This window comes from Peromyscus eremicus, chromosome 1, assembly GCF_949786415.1.
Source record: "Peromyscus eremicus chromosome 1, PerEre_H2_v1, whole genome shotgun sequence".
Taxonomy (NCBI): domain Eukaryota; kingdom Metazoa; phylum Chordata; class Mammalia; order Rodentia; family Cricetidae; genus Peromyscus; species Peromyscus eremicus.
Genome location: NC_081416.1, coordinates 32635877 through 32656412, shown reverse-complemented (window position 1 = coordinate 32656412; position 20536 = coordinate 32635877). Strand labels below are relative to the sequence as shown.

The window sequence follows — 20536 nt, the reverse complement described above, 5'->3', positions numbered from 1 at the left end:
CTCCAGAAACCTTATCTGTGCCTTCTCAGCACCACCACACCAGATTTTTATGTGGGTGCGAGGGCTTGAAATCAAGACCTCAGGCCTACACAACAAGTCGGTTATTGACTGCGCTATCTCCCCAGCCCCTCTACCAAGTCTTTGAATTACAACAGATGACAACTAATTTTCCCCCCTTTACTCAGCCCTGGATATAAGCCATTCTTAAACATCATTAAGCCACAACTGCAGAAGCTCAGCGAAATAACAGAAGAGCAGGTCCAGCCTGACACCTTCCAGCCAGTAACAGTGGGTAAGACTCCTGAACAGAGCAGCCCCAGAGCAGAGGAGAGCAGGGGCTCTTCTAGCCGTGCAAGCATCTCTCAGAGTGAGACTGGGAGTAACAGTATGGTCAGCCGAAAAGAAGAGGACACAACACAAGCAGATGAGGAGGAGCCATTTCAGGATGGGGCTTATGACTGTTGTGTGTCCTGACAGCAGCGAGTAACATCACAACAGGCAGTATTATCACAGCAGCGTGTAACTGAGTACATGCTGACTTGGCTGAATGACTTAACAGGTAAAAACAAGGGTCAGAAACTCTTTCATAAAGTATTATATTTTAATGAACTCTTCCACTAAATCTCTTTGACTCCATAAAAAATGTGGTATCAAAGTATCTTTCATAAGGAAAATGTAAGCTGCAGTAGAAAGTAATGAGCATAATATTCATATACATGTAGAGTATTTTGGTTTTATTCACAACAGATTGTTAGTGTGTAGGGATTATTTTGCCCCAGGTGAGCTTTTTCACTACTTATAGCTTATATATTTTCTGGTTCAGTGTATGTCTAGGCTGGTTTTGTTTTTGTGGGGTGGGTTGTTTTTTAACTTTCTTTTAAATAAATGCTAAGGTGCTTGCTATAGCTCATCAGGTACCTGAGCTACTTGTTTGCTTCCTTGTATAGTCAGCTGGACTCTAGTCAGTACTCTGAATAGATGCTACTCTCACACAGTATGGTTCATGGACAGAGACCCCTTGGATTTAGTACTTTGTTCTCTAACAGTCCTGAACTGATGGAAGCTATACCTGTGAGTTAATGTGCCTGTTTGAGCAAGCTTAATTCCTACTCGATCAGTGTGGACAGAGGGTAAGGGGTTCTTGTCAATTATGCTGACACCACTAAATTTTTGTATCAAAGAACTATATCTTTTTGTGAATACTCTTATGTAAATATATGCAAAGGCACTGTCCATATTTTTAAGGCATGTATTATAATCTGTAAGGTTTTATGCTGGATTCTGCATGACTATACTCACTCTTGGAATAAAGACGAGACTTGTTCTTCTTTCCAAAATGAGAGGTCTTTATAGAGACAGGTTTATTGGCTCAGCTGTAAAGTAGTAGTAGTCCCACTGATCATGAAGTGGAAGAGGTTTTGTGCAAATTAATGTAGTTTCTTATTTATTGCTTTTGTAAATTGAATAAAAATGGGCTTTTATGTAAATAGACTGGGATCCTGTATTATCAACTACTAAAATTAGTATGTAAATTCTTCATTGTAAAGTTTAAAAATATTTTATGTATTTCTAGACATGACTTAAATTTTAGTTTTCATACATTATGAAAGCAGAACTACATATTCAGTTGCTTCAGACTAAACACATACCCACCATATGTAATTCTAATTAATAACAGTATTAATTTAGATAGCTTATTTGTACTGTGCAATTTGAACAAGGAATGCAATGTTATTTTTTATGAAATCTTGTTTATTTTTATAACAATGTATTTGATGTGGACCAAATTCGTACCACTATGTAAAACAGCCTCTTATAGTGCAGATATAGCTTAGAAATAAAACTCAGCTCTCTATTCTACTTTTTAAAGAGACAGATTTAGTCCTCTTAGGCAACAATCTTTAGAGGGAACTTCAAAATTATTTTGAAATTACTTCAAATTTCACCAACTATTTAAAATTATTGAATTTGGTAATTTACTGTTATTTACTTTCTACATTAGAAGTGCAATAATTTTACATAATAAAACTCCTGAGTGGGTAAAATATGTGACTCTTGTTACCTGGTCCTTCTGGTGCTACTTTATTTAAGTCGTCTCAAACCACCACCTTGTTCTGAACTTTAAAATACAGAATAAAGTTTCCTATGTAAGTACATGCAGTGCAGCAAAAAACAACAAAAACAACAAACAAAACAAAAAAACTAAGCTGAGATTTCTTCTGTCTCATTCCATTAGGGAGAAGAGCCAGAATTTCTTTTGTGTTATGTCAGTTTCTAGTGTGACTATTTAGTTAATAAAAACAATTTACCATCACAAGCAGCAAATTTCAGATGTCTTAAATAGCTGCTGCTGAGTTAATCTCAACTTTTTTGGTGGTGGTGGGGCAGTATTAAAGATGAGCCTAGGGCCCCTAACCAAGTCCTTCACTAGTAAGTCATCACATCCCCGCCCCCACCCTCCTTTTTTTTTGAGGCAGAGCCTTGCCCAAGCTGCACAGCAATCTGTAACTTGTCAGCTGCTTCAGTTGCTGGGATTCTAGAATTGTGTGCTGCTGGGCCCAGTCATCTCTCGTCGCCTCACAATCTGAACAGCAGGGTCGGGGTTGTTAATGCTTCTCCTGTGGTTCAGGCTGGGAATGACTCTTTGATGAAATGTAGTGTCTAACTAGGAGAACTAGGAAACACCAACGCAAGAAAGTTGGTGAGCTTAAGAAAATTATTCTTTGGTGGTTAGATACTTTTTTAAAAATTTTGTTTTGCTGTATTGTTTGGTTCAAAACATATCAACTCTGTAAGCCATATATTTAATGAGCTTAAATACTCGGCATAAATATTTGAAAGTTAATATATATGGTTAAATATCTTGCTGATACCAAAACAAATCATTTGGGGATTAAAAACAACCTTTGCTTGTAATTAAAGTTGCTGCTACTTCTGTACTGTGTATCCCTCACCCCTTGGTAAAGGTAATAAAACTATTACATGAGCTTTTGTTTACTTATCTCAGGCTAACAGCACAAAAAATAAGGGTATGTATTAAATGCCACAAAAACCAATTTTCATTTTACAGTCTCACCATTTACATTCTTGAAGGTACAGTTCAGACAAATACATTTAAAATATTTATATGTAGATACAAAGTGGGAATATCTAAGTACCTGATGACAGAATATTGAACCATTCATAACATGGGCGTACAAGTTCAAATATAGTGAAGAAATGATAGAAAATGATGCACACCATGTAATCACCAAACAGAAGTGTACAGGAAACTAGGTGTCTTCCCTAGTAGGTAAATAGAAAATGATTAGCACAGTTCCTCATGTCCCTTAAATATACTTTGTGGATTTCCTTATTCCAGACATTTCCAAACAGAAACATCTAGTACGTGGGTGTTTATTACCTTGGCGTTATGTTTTCAAAATTTTTTATGTATAGTATCTACTTTACTTTTTTTAAAGCTGAATAATGCTGTTGTGCAGATATGTTTACTATCCATTTTGAAGGTTACAGTTTGAGTTTTCAATTTTAGAATGTAACACTATAAACATAGCAGTTCTCCCTTACCCTGTTTTGTCTTCAACTGAGGCCCAAAAAGTACTAAATCTAAAATACAGACATAAACAGTTTCTAAATTTTTAATAGCTTTTATTATAGCACACTGTTACACCTATTTCTTGTTGTACCTAACTCATAACTTCTATCATAGATGTATATATAGGGAAAAAGTATGATGTATCACATATCTAAGGCTTCAAGAACCCACTGAGGATCTTGGATCATATCCCCATAGATGAGGAAGAGGATTTGGGGAACCAGGCTTTTCTGTATGGATGTGTTTTCAGTTCTCTGTAGAACTGGAGTTGCTGGATGATAAAGTGACTATGTCCTTGGGCAAATACCAAGTTCTATATGCCAGGGTGCCTACACTAAAGTTCCCATTAGCTGTGAATGAAGGCTCCAGCTTCTGCTACCTAAACCTATCATCTTAGTCCAAGTCTTTCAAGAGCTGCATGAAAGTGGCTTATGTGTATCTTTTTATGTGGTTAGTAGACACGTGGATACCTTTGAAACCAAACTCAAAGTCGTTCTTATCTTAGGCTTGCCAGTGATGTTATATATTTTTGGATACGAGGCCTTACCCAAGTTTATGATTAGTATTTTCTCACCCTTTATGATTTCCCTTCCTCGATACTGTCTTTTGAAACAGCTTTTCTTGTTGATAGGAGTCCACAGTTTATTCTTTCCTTGTTGCTGTGCTTTTGTTTCAAGGCTGGGAAACTACAATTTAGCCCAAAGTTATAAATATTTATATCTGTGCTTTATAGTTGTAGCTCAAACACTTTGAGTTAATTTTAAATTAATTTTTGTATATATGAAGAACTCTAACTTTAATCTTTTGCATATGGATACTCAGTTGTCTGAGTACAATATATGGAAAAGACTTTCCCCCCTGTGAACTGTCAAAAACAGACTATAAATGTGTGAGCTTCTTTCTGGACCCAATTATAACTGTTACAATGATCTGTTTACCACAACAGCACACTAGACGATTCTTGCTTTCTATAGGAAGTTTTGGAAGTACAAGCACTACATTTATTTATACATTCAAGGCTATTTTGGCTATTCCAGGACTCTTGCGGTTCCATGTGAATTTAGGACCATCTTTTCAGTGTATGTACATCCAAAGTGGGACTTGCATAGGAATTGTATGGAATGTGTAAAGAAATCTGAAGAATACGGTCCTTTTTAGTGTCTTGCTTCCCAATCCAGGAACGTATCTTTCAATTTAGACCTTTGATTTCTTTCAGCGGTATCTTGTAGGTTTTGCTTTTTGTTCTGTTTCATTCTTCATGGTATTCTTATAAATGGAATGCTTAATGATGAAATCTTTATAAAGACAGTCATGTCATTTGCAACCAGATATAATTTTGACTCTGCATTTAGGATCTGAGTGTTTTGTCTTTCCTTGCCAGATTGCCCTGGCTGGAACCACCAGAATGATGTTCAAAAAGGAGTGGCAATGACGGACATCTTGTCTTCTTCCAGTCTTTTATCATTAAGGGTGATGCTCTGGGTTCTCACTGATGACCTTTACCAGCTAGAGGAAAGCCTCTTCTGGGATGCTCAAAGCAGAGCATCATTTATTCTGTTAGTATGGTACATTTCACTAGTCCTGCTTGGTCAGGATAATTGGATTAAGTAAATTCTCAATAATTTTTGCAGTCAAGTATGTTTTAAAAAGTTCAACATAATGAGGCATACATACATGCATTGTATCTTTATTGGCCCTAAAAGGAGAAGAACAAAAATTGTTGTTTCACCTTGTATTGAACTGCTGGGAAGGAATCCCCTTAGAAAACTAAGAGCGTGGAGAAATGTCTTTGTCCTGATGCTAGCCTTTCCTTGGGTGCTGAGAATTACTGTGAGTTACAGACTGCAAGGTAACTTCTTTCCCTGCTCTTATCCCTGGCTCCCAGTTTAAAAAAAAAAAAAAAAAAAAAAAAAAAAAGATAATCCTTTTGTGATTTCCTCTCCCAGTGGAGAGGATTTAAGCCTAAATATGCTCAGGATTTTACCATTTGCTAAGCAGGTTATTTTTATTTCTTTGAAATTCAGATGCATCATTTCATTCCAGGTAAAAAGACTCCATGTGAAGTGAGCATTCCCATCTTGAATTCTTGGCTTACACCACTTGTTAAGCAGTTATGCTTAAGCCGTGTAGATTTTTTTTTTTGATATATATATATAAAAGACTAGGGACATAAAGTAGCCTTAATATATGGAGATAGAATAAAAGCAGTTGTAAAAGAGCCATTTTTTTCCAACCAGTATGTTAAAAAGTTTATTTCAGTAACATCGTAAGGCAACAGTTAACCCTCAATAAGTCAGCAAAGCAGTGAAGAAAAGAAACAGACCACACACATTCTTCTAGCAGCTTCCTGAGTCACATATGCTGGCTGTAGTCCAACCTCCTTCATGGTAGAACCTTGGGGGAATCTTAAACATTTAATTACAGCTGCTAAACTGGAAACACGTTGTAGGACAATCATTCTTAAGTATTAAGAACTGTGAAATCACAATTCTTTATATTCCTCCTATTGTGCTGCCTATATTTACTCTCATTAGGGGGGAAATGCATTACTGAGACCTTGAAAATGTCTTTTTAGAAGTGAATTACTCAAGTGATCAGATAATCTTTAAAAGAGAGGGTTACTGATAACTACAGAGTGTGCTTATTAAAAGCTGAAAAAATACTGTATGTTATTACTTGACCATTTCTGGCCTCTAAGCATGCCCTGAAACTGAGCATCTTGTTACTGGATGCATAATATCAAAGTTTCATAATGTTAAAGAAAATCAAAACTGTTGGTATAGAGAAATAACCCAAAGGCAGAAAACCATGATTTTGCCAAAAAGGACAATGGCACCCTGCCAAAAGGAAAGACATCAGAGAACATCTTGTTTTTCATATGCTTCCTCAGCATGATGTTTTACTTCCCCTCCCCTATAATTTCTAGTAATCAATTTCAGATTAAACCAAGACCAGAACATGAGCCCATATTTTGAAATTCATTGAGCTATTAGTACTATTAATTATTTCCATCGACTGTGGTTCTGTACAGGCTGCGAATCTTAAGTACTACCGGACAGATAGATAATACATATACAGCAGGAGCCAGCCACTTGAAGCGCTGATAGATAGGATTTCTGTTAAGTCCAGCAAAAACAGTGGCTCCACTGTAGAGTGTCAATACATGTGGCAGTCAGCACATTACCATTCAGCTCTAGCTGCAGCCCTATGTCTGCATGGGCACAGATAGTTTTTAAGGAGTTAGAGATTAAGCAGGCAATACAAGGAACATGATTAGAAACTTGACATATCACACAAGCAATTTTAAGGAAGTTTTCTCCTGCAGTGCACACTTAACTATGCTCTTGCTGAAATTCAGATGGTTCTGAGGGCCACTCTGAGAGACACCCTCCTGTTCCTCCCTGACAAGTACATTTTTGTTTTGTTTCTGCTTTTCTGTGGCTTTTCTTTCAACTAGCTCTTGGGTCATATTTGTTGACTAACTCAAATTTTGTCTTTTTACATTTGTTAATGTAAAAAAGAAACTAGCATATTTTCCTGTTCATCTGTCACCAATGGAACCCAGAGAAGCCACAAGAGGCACTGCTATGACATACTTCACAAGCTACATCCTTGTCTTCCAAGTGAAAAGCACCATTAAACCTTACTGCTGCTTTTATGCAGGATCTGAACACAGATGAAGGTATAGTTTTCTCCTTCTTATATAAGCCACAACTCAGTGTCAGGCTAGCCAGACTCACTGACAGCAAGTTATAAGACTTCTTCACTTGCTAGAAAACAGAAACCCAATGCAGCAGTAAAATTATGTTCTTAGGATTAACCTTGTATAACAGAGGATGCCTATAAAACAAAGGGAATACATGTTCTATAGAATACTCCCCCCTCCCCTTCCACCACAGAGCAGCCATGCTAGCCACTCAGTGCTCTGGGGAAGAAGTGTGGGTCTTATGCTGCACAAATAAAATAGCCATGAACTGTGAGGAAATGCAGCTGAAAAATGTTCTCTTCCTAAATGACAGGAACATGTTTGAGAGGAAAGCAGACAATGAATGCTACCTCAGGAGAGCGGCCCAGAAGTGGCTTCCCGGACTGGGAGTCAGGCCCAGGGCTTGAGCTTCAGAGCAGACACAAATACACCCTAACGGCTGCCTGAAGAAATGTAGCTCTCGGGCCTTCCTTCCTCATGACACAGTCACTTTCCTGTGACTGCAGTTATAGACAAGGAGAGCCACCATCCACTGACAACAAGTGGACTCACCTATTTCATTAACAGGAGTCTAACAGTGTACATCTTCCTTGATCTGCAAAGGAAAGCTACTGAAGTGGTATGTTGCTGAGTCCTTACAGTCATATAAATGACTCTATGAATGGCAGTATCCACGTGTGCTTAAGTGCCAGAAAACTGGAATTTTCAAGTGACAAAAAGGCCAGGTGCCACTACCCCAGAGTTTAACCCATATGGTACTTGGCCTTGAAGAGTGTTATATCAAAAGTTCTTTGAACATACGCTCATTAAAATTCATTGACTTGGGATATATAACATATAACATGGGAGAGAAACTGCCCAATGGAATGTCCATGGGGCATGTACTCGAAGCACTATTAAAACACAAAGAGACTGTAGGTGCAAACCCACGCAGAGGGGAATGTCCAGTCCGGGAACTTCTCCTTCAGAGCATCAAGCTGAGAAGATCTCTTGTCTTCCCCTGATAGGTAGTGGGCAGCAATGGCCACCGTGACCATTCCTTCTGGCTGTTCTTCTGATACCTGATAGAGAAAATCAGTTAGCCACCTTGGAGTTCAGTGTTCTGGCTTCTGAGAACTAAGTACTATCTGGGAGGCTGGGGAATTCCCACCTGTACTTCTATCCAGAACTGCCATGCAGAGGCCTGGAGTCCATGGGAATAAAAGACAAAGTAGTCCCCTCCTCTGCTTGTGACTGGAGTGCCATTGCCAAGAGACCACTGAGAAAGTGTTGATCCTTTGTGGGTCCGAACATAGAAAGACATATGGCTTGGTCCTGTAAGAGGAACATTTCCATCAGTCAGCAGTGACAAGTGGTACAGTTAACACCGAAACCATACTGTCATGGTTCATCTGTGCTGTGACTTTACGCATACTCTCCACAAGGCAGGAGGTGTACCAGCCTGGACGTTCAGTATCTAGTCACAAGGTTAAGTAATGAGAACAGAAAAAGCAGAGCCTCTAAATGAGAAAAGTAACTGCTGATGTAATATACCTAATCCCACCCCAGCCCAGAAAAGGTTGCAGGAAGAGTTGGAAGGTAATCTGCCTGTGGCAAGTTCCTTAAGGCTCTCAGTGTTTGGACTACGGTAATGGATCAACCTGACTCAAATCCACTCCCTCTATTTATATGTTATCAGAAAAGTCTAGGATAATTTGGCCAAATATCAAGGTACTATTTAGTCGTGCCAGATTGACACAAAGTTAACCATCACATTTCCACAATGGACAATTCATCAGAAAGGGAAATAATTCTGATTTGTTTATTGAAGAATAGCTTGAGATGCCTATGAGGCTTTATACCAAAGACCCAAAATGCTCTGCCAAGAAGTCTGGGGTCAGTCTGCAAGCAGCAGAACTTCATTAAGTTTTCTTAGGTGGGAAGTGACAATCAAATGTAGTACATCAGCCGGCAGCACTATGAGGGAAATCCTAGAAGACTCAACATGGAAAAGGGAAAAGTCAAGTCTTCAGGTCAATGCGTATCTGTTTGACAATGAACTGTAACATAAGATTTCAGTAAGGCTTCTTAAAAGTCATAACCAGGCCAGGCAGTGGTGGCTCTTGAGAGACAGAGGCAGGTGGATCTCTCTGAGTTTGGGGCCAGGCTGGTCTACAGAGTGAGTTCCAGGACAGCCAAGGCTACACAGAGAACACTCCAGTAACCCCTCAGGAGGCTGAGAGCAGGGAGACCATGAGTTTGAAGCTAGTTTGTCCAAAAGTAAATAAATAAAAGGCAGAATAAGCTGTAATCATCTTGAAGAAGCACAGAAGTGTCACAGGACTTGCCTGTTGCTTTTGAGGCCAATTCCATGTCCTCCTAAGGGGGTGAAATGAGGACATGGACTTACTGCAAGTCTGAAGCAACCATTAAAATAAGTTGAATTTTGGACTAAAAAGATGTTCAGCTATTAAGAGCATCTGCTGCTCACTATGTTACCTGGCTAGCCTAGAGTTCCATATATAGAACATGTTGGCCCTGGACACACAGAAATCTGCTTGCCTCCACTGGAATTGTGTATAAACACACCCGGCCTGATTTTAATTGGCCTTTGTATTTGACTATACAAAGGGTTAAAATTTTCATAAACTAGTTGGCCAAGTATGGTGGCACACCTGTAACCTCAGTACTGGTAAATCAGAGGCAGAAGACTCATAAGCTGAGGCAAGATTGAGCTACAGAGCAAGACCCTGTCTCAGGCAAATCAAAGGCATACCCACCAGGCAGTACAGTGTTGTTTGAAAGTGCAGCTGGATTAGTTGCAGATACACATTTCAAACTCAAGGGCAATTACTAAAAATAAAACTATAGCAGGGCTAGAAAGATGTCGCAGCAGTTCAGAACACCTGCTGCCCTTTCTGAGAACCGGAAGTTAGTTCCAGCATCCACATTGAGCAGTTCACAATTGCCTTCACTACAGTTCCTGGAGATTCAACACTCTCCTTCAGGCCTCTTTGAGTCCTGCAGACATATGACATGCATTGACACAGACACACATATGCAAATACAAAACTTTGGGGTGTTTTTGTTTTTGTTTTTGTTTTTTTTCAAAACAGGGTTTCTCTGGCTGTCCTGGAACTTGTTATGTAGACCAGGCTGGCCTTGAATTCACAGAGATCTGCCTGCTTCCCAGGTGCTGGCATTAAAGGCATGCACCACCACTGCCCAGAACAAAAAAAAAAAAAAAAACTTTTTAAAGATAGTTAATAGCTCAGTGAAAATTACATTAAGGCATAAAAAGAGTGGAAGACAAAAAGAACAAAGGCAAAAATATTAACCCTTTAAACTGGGTAATAAAACAGACCCACCTAAGTACTGTCTATAAGAAATCCTCTTTAGATACGAAGACACATAGATTAAAAGAAATGGAAGGTGCTAGAGATAGAGCTTAATGATAGAGTGTTTACCTAATATGTATATAGCACAAAAATAAATATAGGCAGAAAAATACACCATTTTAAATTAGCAGTAATCAAAAGAAAGCTTTGGGGAGCTACAGTTGACTCAATGAAAAACTTCACTGGTGAAAAGGCAATTCTATAAGGTCAAAAAGTAGTCTATAAGACATAACAACACTCAACTATATTCACCTACCAGCATAGCCTAAGTATGGGTAAGACAAAACCTCACAACTAACTGAAACTGGGCCCACGTGACAGTTACAGAATGTCCATCCTACAGTAGCCGCTCACAAATGCTGCAAGCCGCAAAAATATACAAAGTCGGAGTTCAGCTGATTACGACAAAGCTATACCTGGAAGAAGCCAAGGGCCTTCCAGAGGTCAAGCTGAGGCTCGAGGAGCTGTGGTGATATTTGGCTTTTGATTATCAGCCATTTCCTGCTATGAGTTTCTTGTGTGCTATTCTAGCTTTTCCACCATTTATTGAGCACCATTTCCCCTCTACTAACGGAGTATTTAGATAACCTGCGCTAACAGCTATGGCCAGTCAGAACCCCAGTTCAAGCCTCCCTGTAATTACCATCATTGGCAGCATCCGGCCAGGTCTATCCCCAGATGGAGGAAAGTACCTTATCAGAGATACCTCTGTACTCTCTAAGAACAGACTTAAGCATCCAGGCTACCTGTTTGAGAAGGCCTGTCGGATGTGCCAATTAAGCTTAACTTCCTCCTTTCCCAAATCTTATCTCCAGTTCCAGATCTCCCTTTAACTATCACCAGAGGCATCTAGCTGTACACAGGCTGCCTAGCGACCAAGCACACTTTCCCCCACCCTGCAGATAAACGGCAGATAGCCTGGACAGATAGGAGCCACAGGAAAAAAGAAGGCAGTTTTATTTTCTCCCAATGACCTAGCAACTTATAGATTCTTAACATTTTCTACCAATCACGTTTAAGACTATAGTTGAGCACATAAGATCCCTCTTCTTAGATATTACCTGAATTCAGCCTTTAGTTAATTCATTTCCCTTTGGGGTTGCAAATGAATTAACGGTTATTGCCCCTCTATGTGATTCTTACCACCCCTCTGTTTGATCCTGGAAGCCTGGCTTTGCACTGCCAAAGGATTACTGCTTGTAAGTGTATATATACCGGGACTCCCAGGGCCTGGGAGGAAGAAGATTTGGAAGAATAAATGACTAAGAGCTCTGTGTGCTGAGATTCTATTTCCTGAAAATAGTCCTCGCCATTCGTAGTTTCTCTCCTGAGCCCCTGGGATGTATGGTATTAAGGCTGGTCCCTCTAATATTATAGAAGACAAAAGGAGTATTGCCCAAGCCAATGAATCCTTAGCATACAGCACACCTTAACGTATTTACAATAGAAATCATGGAAACTGATTTCTTGGCTCAAAATGAGATTAAAGAAGAAACTGATGTCAGAAAAGAAGGTGGAATATCTGGAATTATTTGGAAACTAAAGAACACACTTCTGATAACAAATGGGTCAATACAGAAGTCTCAGGGGCTGGGATATAGTTCAGTAGTAGAACCCTTGCTTTGCATGGGTGAAGTTCTAGGAACAAGTGTCAAGAGAAAGGGTTTTGTTTTAGTATTTTGAACTAAGCACTAAAACATAACTTAAACTTTGTGGAATCTAGAGCCAGCCTCATAAACTATGGTTTGTATAACTTGCAGGTTGTATAACTAAATGTGTGTATGGGGGTGGGGGGCGGGGGGAGGGGGTGTCAAGGGAAAGTTAGCAACAGTAAAAGGTTTCTGAATAAGCACACACACACACTATGACAGTCTGCATGAGAATGGCCCCCACAGGCTTGTCTAGTTAATGCTTACTCCCCAGTTGGCAGAACTGTTTGGCAAGGACTAGGAGGTGTGTCCCTGGGGGCAGGCACTGAGGTCTCAAAAGCCCACACCATTCCTACTTAGCCTTCCCTGCTTTATGCTCATAGACCAAAATACAAGCTCCCAGCTACTGCTCCAGCACCATGCCTGTCACCTTGTTCCCCATCATGATGGTCATGGACTCTGACCCTCTGGAACTGTGAGCCCCAAACTAAATGCTTTTATTTTACAGGTTGTCTTGGTCAGAGCGTCTTAGCACAGCAACAGAAAAGTAATTAAGACAAACATCAAATGAATCCAAGGTATTTCTAAAGCCTTCACCTATAATGTAGTCCATGACTTAAACACGGCCTTGGATCTGAACACACAACATGAATACTTTGTATTATGTATGCAATGTACCAAATGCTGCCTGAAACATATTTGCTTAGATTTGATATTCATTAGGTTATGAATTAGTGTTTATACTGTCTGTACAAAATTTTCTTCTCTTGCAGAAACATAACAGTCATGTAGTCATACACTTACAATATTTTTACCTTCATTCATCAGCATGTAAATATCAAATCTGACTATCTTCGGACTGGAATGTGTTAGACTTTAATTTTTAGACTTGCTGTTTGAGTTCCTGACAAGTTTCATAAATGAATTTTGTCTTCAGATTAGAACAAAATTTTACCGTTTCTGCATTGGCCCTAACTATACTTCTGCCATTTGTACTACGTATTTATTTGGAGTGGCACTCTCGGCACTGATGACTATAAAGTCAAAATACTGATCAACTTTTGGAAATACAGAAGATGCTCTAAATCCAAAAACAGCAAGTACTCAAGTTGTAATTCTTCATGTAGAAAATAAACGAGGACAACCATTTCCCTACTGTGCAAACCTGCTTTTGTTGTTAGTAACTGGTAAAACTGTATGTACACCAAAGAACTTTTAAAATAAATTTCTCTGATTTATTATCAGTAAATGATTTATTTGTATACCTATTTTACAGCCCCAGAGCCAAATAAAATTTTCTCAGGTGTAAAAAGTTGCAGGTATAAAAATTTTAAGGAACCTTAACCAAGAGCCTGAGCAGTATCCAAAAGGAAATTCATAGCACTGAATGCATGTATTAGGAATAACAATCTAAAGGAGGTAGTTAAGCTTCCACTTTACTAGACAAGAAAAAGAAGAGTAAATTAAATAAAAACAAGTAGGACAAAAGTGGTCTAGAGCAGAATTCAAAGGAGAGTATCAACCAATCCAAAAACTGTTTTTGGGGGAAAATAAATAAAATCGATAAGCTTTAAAGTGTAGTTTCTGCGCAAATTTTTTGTAATCCTAAAACTGTTCTAAGCAATAAAAATATATTAGATTTTCTTGAAGAAGGAAGTTTCAGTTACTGTTAGAAATACTATAAGGTATGACAGCCCATGGTTCTAGCACTCAAGAGGCTAAGGCAGAAAGATTGTGAATCGGAGACCAGCCTGAGCTCTACAGTGAGACTCTCGGAAGGTGGGTGGATGGATGGATGGATGGATGGATGGACGGACAGACGGACGGACAGATGGATAGGAAAACATATATGGCAACTTACTGAAAAGCTTAGGAAGTGAGGTGAAAAGAAAACTGTCTCACCTGTTGCTTCAAAGGTCAACTTTATAGAATCCCATGGTGTCTTCTCTTTGGATATAAGTCTGAAATGAGCAGGATTTCTTGGAGAAATTTCTGGAGCCGGAAGATACCAATTTTTCCTATTGGAAAGGTAGTGTTAATATTTAGGATGCCTTATTAACTGATAGTAAAACATAACTCAGAGAAGAGTTCAGAATATACAAAGGGTTATGAAAAACACCTAATGAATATGATAAATAATGCCAGTTCCTCTGATGCCCAGGCTGTGTAACAAATGCTTTCTAACTTTAAGATCAAAGAAGTTAAGGGCTAGGGAGATGGCTAAACAGTTAAAAGCCCAGGCTGCTCTTGCAGAGGACCCAGGTTCAGTTCCCAGCATCTACATGACTCCAGAACCAGAGATTCAATGCTCTCTTCTGGCCTCCAAAGGCACAAGGCACACACACTGTGCACATAAATGCAGGGAAAACATACATACACATACAGTGTATCGTTTTAAAAGAACAAGAACTACCCAGGCATTTCCACTACCCCTCCTATTTCCTTGATGCAGTCCTGAGATGCCAACTCTAAGACCATCTCAAGCTGGGATGAAGCTGTAACTGTTGTTTGTATTATTTCAGGAGGGTCACCCTTTCTAACTACTACTCAGGTTTCTTGAAGAAAGACTTCTTGCCGGGCGGTGGTGGCGCACGCCTTTAATCCCAGCACTCGGGAGGCAGAGCCAGGAGGATCTCTGTGAGTTCGAGGCCAGCCTGGGCTACCAAGTGAGTCCCAGGAAAGGTGCAAAGCTTCACAGAGAAACCCTGTCTCGAAAAACCAAAAAAAAAAAAGAAAAAAAGAAAAAAAGACTTCTTAAAACATTCTCCTGAGTCCATTATCTGACTAAAGAAATGAGAATTTTGTAGTTATATTACAAACAAGCATTTTTTTTTTGTTCTTTGTAAAGCATTACAAACAAGACTAAGTTGATAAGTTTCAATTAATAAGAACCCTGATACATTGACAGAATTTGGGAACTGACCCCCAACTTAAACAAAAAGTAATGACCAACCTGATCAGAAAGTGCACTGGCAGATACCAAGGGAAGCCACAGAGTGGGGCATTCTCCTCACAGTGAGCTCGGATTGTATCATTGATCTCAGGAATGTGAGGTGTTATGTGAGACATTCCAGTGTAATCAAACCCATTGATCCATATTCCAGAGTCTCTTTTTACTACATTTCCTTCCAAGTTATGAAAAGTTCTACTCATGTGCTAAAAAGAACAAGACTAGTAAGGAAACGGTTTCAGCTACTTCACCCACATTCCTACCCCAGTTCAGAAATTATTAGAAACGGGAAACAAAAAAGACACTTTATAATTACTAAGTTACTATTAGTGTTTTTTTTTTTCTTTTAAACCAGATGACGGATATGTAAATGACTGTTTTATTGTAAATCACAAATGTAGTTGAGTGTATGTTTAAATTATATATAAAATTTAGCTGGGCACTGGTGGCACACACCTTTAATCCCAGCACTCAAGAGGCAGAGGCAGGTGAATCACTGTAAGTTTAAGGCCAGCCTGGTCTACAGAGCGAGTTCTAGGACAGCCAAAGCTGTTACACAGAGAAACCCTGTCTTGGGGAGGGGTGTTTATATAAACTTGATCAGGAACAGTGTGTGTGTTTATGGTCTCAATTACTCAGAAGGCTGAAGTGAAGGATCATTTGAGCCCAGGAGTTGAAGGAAGTCTAGGCAATACTGCAAGAGTCTGCCTCAAAAAAACAAACAAGGGCTGGTGAAATGGCTTAGTGGTTAGAGCGTGTACTGCTCTTCCAGAGCACCCTGGTTCAATTCCCAGCACCCACATCAGGTGGCTCCTAACAACCTGTAACTCCAGCTCCAGGGAATCGATGCCTCTGGCTTCATAGAACACCTGCACTCAGATTCACATACCCACACAGATACATGTATATACACAATTAAAAGTAAAGTACCTTAAAAACCAAATGACAAAAAATTAAATTCTATTCAAATGTAAGTTAGAATTCCTTTCAGAGAAAGATTTAAAACATGGGAAGCATGTGTGTATATTCACACTCATTTCCTCCTCGGTGCATTACAGGAAGCTAATCCATATGCAGAACAAGACAGAAGTGGCAGCATACCACGTGTCAGTCTGAATGCCCCAAAGGCTTACAGTGCATTTAAAACAGCTACTCAGCAGCAGCAGAAAACAACAGCCCGAAGTCAGGCAACAGTGCAGAAAGGGCTCCCGGGGCATGGGTGGGCAAATGGAGGCGCATGTTGGAACTCAGGGCTATCAGCTTTGGGCAGAATACAGCTGCTTTCACTCTATAGAAGCAGGCTATCAGGGATAGAAACTTGCATGGCTGCCAGGGCTTAAATAGCCATTATTTTTTCTTTATGGGGAAAAGAACCCAAAACAAATCACAGTCCTTTCAAAAATAAAAATGTAACTTTTTCTAAATACTACTGCCATAGTTAGAACAATTGGCATGCCACTGAAGATCACTTAAAAACTTCTTCACCAAAGGTATTACACAAAACGGATCACTGTCCTTTAAGACTACAGCCAAGGAGCCGGGCGGTGGTGGCGCACGCCTTTAATCCCAGCACTCGGGAGGCAGAGCCAGGTGGTCTGTGAGTTCGAGGCCAGCCTGGGCTACCAAGTGAGTTCCAGGAAAGGCGCAAAGCTACACAGAGAAACCCTGTCTCGAAAAACCAAAAAAAAAAAAAAAAAAAAAAAAAGACTACAGCCAAGGACTATTTGGCTTCCTTTCAAAATCTCTCAAATTGCAGTATTTTTAATTTTTCAATTCTTAAGTACTGATCTAAATGATGACCCAGGTGGCATTGTGTGACCACACTCTACAACCTCTGTTTAACAAAAGCAGAGACAAAGCTCTGGCTATATAGTACCACTTCTAAGAGGTTTTGGAAAAAGACCTGAAATCTAAAGTCCTAAACTTCATTTTCGTAACCCCTTTTTAGGTTATTTCATCACATATTACTTTGAATGTTACTACGGCTCACTTTTACTAACAATTTTTAATTTCTATTTTATTTTGCTAGTAATAGTGTAAGCCTTTTAGTCAGCCTACAGATATTTATGCAATTGGTATTTTTAAATGCTCATAATTTCCACATGATATATATATGCATATATTATACACACACACCATGGAAAGTGTATCTAGCTAATAAAAATGCCCACCAATGGTCAGTGTTCCTTGTTGCTTTATACACAAAGAAATCTAAACCAACTAAATTATGTCAACAGCAGAAAAGTCAGTTTTCCTGTTCACTAGTGAATCTCAAAACAGACAGAGCAAATTTTATCTCCTGAATCTCACTGTTTATGAAGAACTGCCCTTACCTGAAGGAACACTCTCTTTGGCTTTGGACTCGCAGGATTGGAGCTGTATGGGAAAAAGGTTCCACTGCAGACAAGGAGGAACGTGACTGCACACACCAGTGTCAGAGTCAGCATGGTTTTCTTTGTGCTTTTCACAAGGTAGATGAATTTAATCTAAACACGAGCACAAAACCAGAAAAGTTATGAATTCCTACCATTGGTAGAGAGGTCTTCTAAATGATCTTTCTTAGTGGGTATTGTCACTAGGAGCCTGTGTATTATGACACCCAGTAAACAAAGCAGCAATTCCTCAGGTATTTCCATCCTAAGTCAGAGCCTAGAAAAGGACAGATGCCTTCAACTGGCCAGAATGGAACTTTCTGAGTATGGGCCGAAAGCAACAGGGAGAACGAAAACAAAGCGCAATGATCCTGTGCTCATACATCAATGGAGAAAGGACCGGAACCCATTAGCACCAAGCCACTGCCTTCTCACTGCCGACAGTGGCCAACCCTGCACGACAGATCCCACTGAACTGAACCCAACCATGCCATCAAAGCTGCCAAACTGCCCAAGGTAAGTTTTTATGCCTAAGCATGTGTTTCATTAAAGTTCAGATTCCACTCTAGTGTTTATAACATGCTAATAAGAGTTGGAGTCGCCGGGCAGTGGTGGCGCACGCCTTTAATCCCAGCACTCGGGAGGCAGAGCCAGGCGGATCTCTGTGAGTTCGAGGCCAGCCTGGGCTACCAAGTGAGTTCCAGGAGAGGCACAAAGCTACACAGAGAAACCCTGTCTCGAAAAACAAAAAACAAAAAACAAAAAACAAAAAACAAAAAAAAAAGAGTTGGAGTCATATAAACTAGTTCTTAGATGGATCTTCTCAAAGTTGCATTTGAGGAAAAACTACACTATGAAACGGTCTTGTCCTTTTCAGTTAACCACTGTGAACACTAGACAATGAGTCTGAACTTGGGACAGTGAACATGAATCAGTTGCAAGGTTGGCATCCAAAAACTATATTTAGCTTTTTTATTGTAGACAAATCAGCAAATTGAAAGAAGAGTGCACACCAAATGCACCTGCAGTCCCTCGGGTCTGAGAAACACCTAAACCAGCTGTTAGCTCCTCCTGTTGTTACTTCAGCTTCCTGCCTATACAGAGATACTTCCATTGAGAGGAACATAAAAACATCTATCAAAGTCTGTGCAAAGATAAAGACTCCTCATATCTAGTGTTCCCATATCCTTTTCTGGGCAATTTCAACCAAACAGTACTATTCTTGGATGGGAGATCTTACTCTCGTTTATTACATTAGGAAATAATCACCCTAGACAGCAAAACAACTGTAACCCGATCTGCTCCTCTATCACACTGTCATAATGCCCATAATGTTTCAAATATCCCACCAAGTAATGAGCTTCCCCTCCACTGGAAGCCTGGTAAATTTGGACATACAGAAGCTGTTCAGTTAAAGTTGGATGAAGGAAGGGAAATGGAGAGAAGTGAACATATATAAAATGCTTGCTACAGGGCTATAATTCTGGCACTTCCAAGCCCAGCTACTGCCAAAGCTGTCCTAAAATCCGACTTCAGCCTACCATTTCCCACTGAAGTCCCCTCTCCTCCAAACTGTGAGACTCATCTTCTGGGTGGTTATAAATGATGGACTTGCAGAATGAAGAAGAAGGAGTGGCCATAAAGAGACAGTATGCTTGGAGTCCACAGTTAAGCACCTTTACAGTTGTATTCTTTTACCACTTTTAAGTTCTTAAATGAGTACAGAATCAAATGAAGAAGCTAAGTGTGGTAGCACAGTTGTGTAATCCCAGCACTTAGTAAGTGGAGGCAGGAGGATCAGGAGTTCAAGGTCATCTTCAGAAAGTTGAAGGCTAGCCTGGGCCACATGAGACCTTATCTCAAAACACCAAAATTACTGAGTAGCGGAGCTGGGAGGATGGCCCAGTGGGCACGAGCACTCTGTGCACACATGAGGACCTGAATTTTAACCCCTGCACTCCTGTAAAAAGCCAGGCACGACTATCCATGCCCCTAGCACTAAGGGGTAGAGACAGGAGCTCACAGGTTGGCCAGCCTACCTGAAAAGCAAGCTTCTGGGTCAGTGAGAGTTATTCTCGCAAGGGAATAAGGAAGGGCATGGCAGGGGAAGGTACCTGATGTCATCTTGTGCCCTCAGAATGCCATTCACCCACACATGTATATACAACACATATTAAAAGGGGAAAAAAAAAAAAAGCACATATAAAGGCCCCGGGTGTAGCCTGTGAGTACTATGACAGGGCTGCTTCTCGTGAGTGTCCTGACACCACACCTATCATCAGGCTCTTTCAGCTCTCAGCCAATCGACAGAACCATGACACCCAACAAAGAATAACTCCAGGAAATATGGTAACTTATCACTTAACAAGAATGTAACTGTTTTCTAAAATGTATATTTAATGAAGCCCCAATGGCTAAGAAACCTTTGAAGTAAAGTATATGGTTCAGTGCTCTGTTACCCAAGGAACAACCTCATTCAGTTAGGAAGCCACTGTCTTCAGCACAATGACATATAAACAAGGTGAAGGATAACTTACAGCATCTAAGAGTAACAGCACCGTTTCACATAGTAACAAAAAGGAAATAAATTGTTTTGTTTTAGGGGAAGAATGGTTGTTTTGAGACAGGTTCTTACTGCATAGCCTTGTCCTAATCTAACCTATAACTCACTATGTAGACCAGCCTGGCCTAGGACTCAAAAACGTTAGGATTATAGGTATATGCCAGTCTTCCTGCCTCTGCCTCCCAAGTGCTGAGATTACAGGTACATACCAACATGCTCAGTTGTAAAGTTTTTTTATATCCCAAGAGGCATTCTCTGCAAAAACTTTCCTAATAAGATATACTTTCTGATAATACACTTTTATCTCATTCTTCTGGCTTTCAA

At 39.8% G+C, this 20536-nt stretch overlaps 2 protein-coding genes across 5 annotated transcripts in view; one reads left to right on the top strand and one right to left on the bottom strand.

The window, feature by feature from the left end:
- Nucleotides 1–2047, top strand: part of Ric1 (RIC1 homolog, RAB6A GEF complex partner 1) — an 82248-nt gene extending 80201 nt beyond the window's left edge. For both annotated transcript variants that reach the window (XM_059259142.1, XM_059259150.1), the window contains exon 26: nt 186–2047. In XM_059259142.1, coding sequence (XP_059115125.1) covers nt 186–474 — 289 coding nt within the window. In that variant the 3' untranslated portion in view covers nt 475–2047. The remainder of the gene's footprint in view (nt 1–185) is intronic.
- Ermp1 (endoplasmic reticulum metallopeptidase 1) overlaps nt 1–20536 on the bottom strand; it is a 56839-nt gene that overhangs the window by 7021 nt on the left and 29282 nt on the right. The window contains exons 11-15 of one of the 3 annotated variants that reach the window (XR_009378542.1): nt 17611–17763; nt 15281–15483; nt 14230–14345; nt 8452–8615; nt 7854–8362 (exon numbers count right to left, since the gene is read on the bottom strand). Coding sequence is in view for 2 of the 3 variants with exons in the window: in XM_059259158.1 (XP_059115141.1) it covers nt 8198–8362; nt 8452–8615; nt 14230–14345; nt 15281–15483; nt 17611–17763 (801 nt within the window). In the remaining variant the exon portion in view is untranslated. Of the gene's footprint in view, nt 1–7803; nt 8363–8451; nt 8616–14229; nt 14346–15280; nt 15484–17610; nt 17764–20536 lie in introns of those variants that run through there. The other 2 variants (XM_059259169.1, XM_059259158.1) reach the window with 2 other exon arrangements.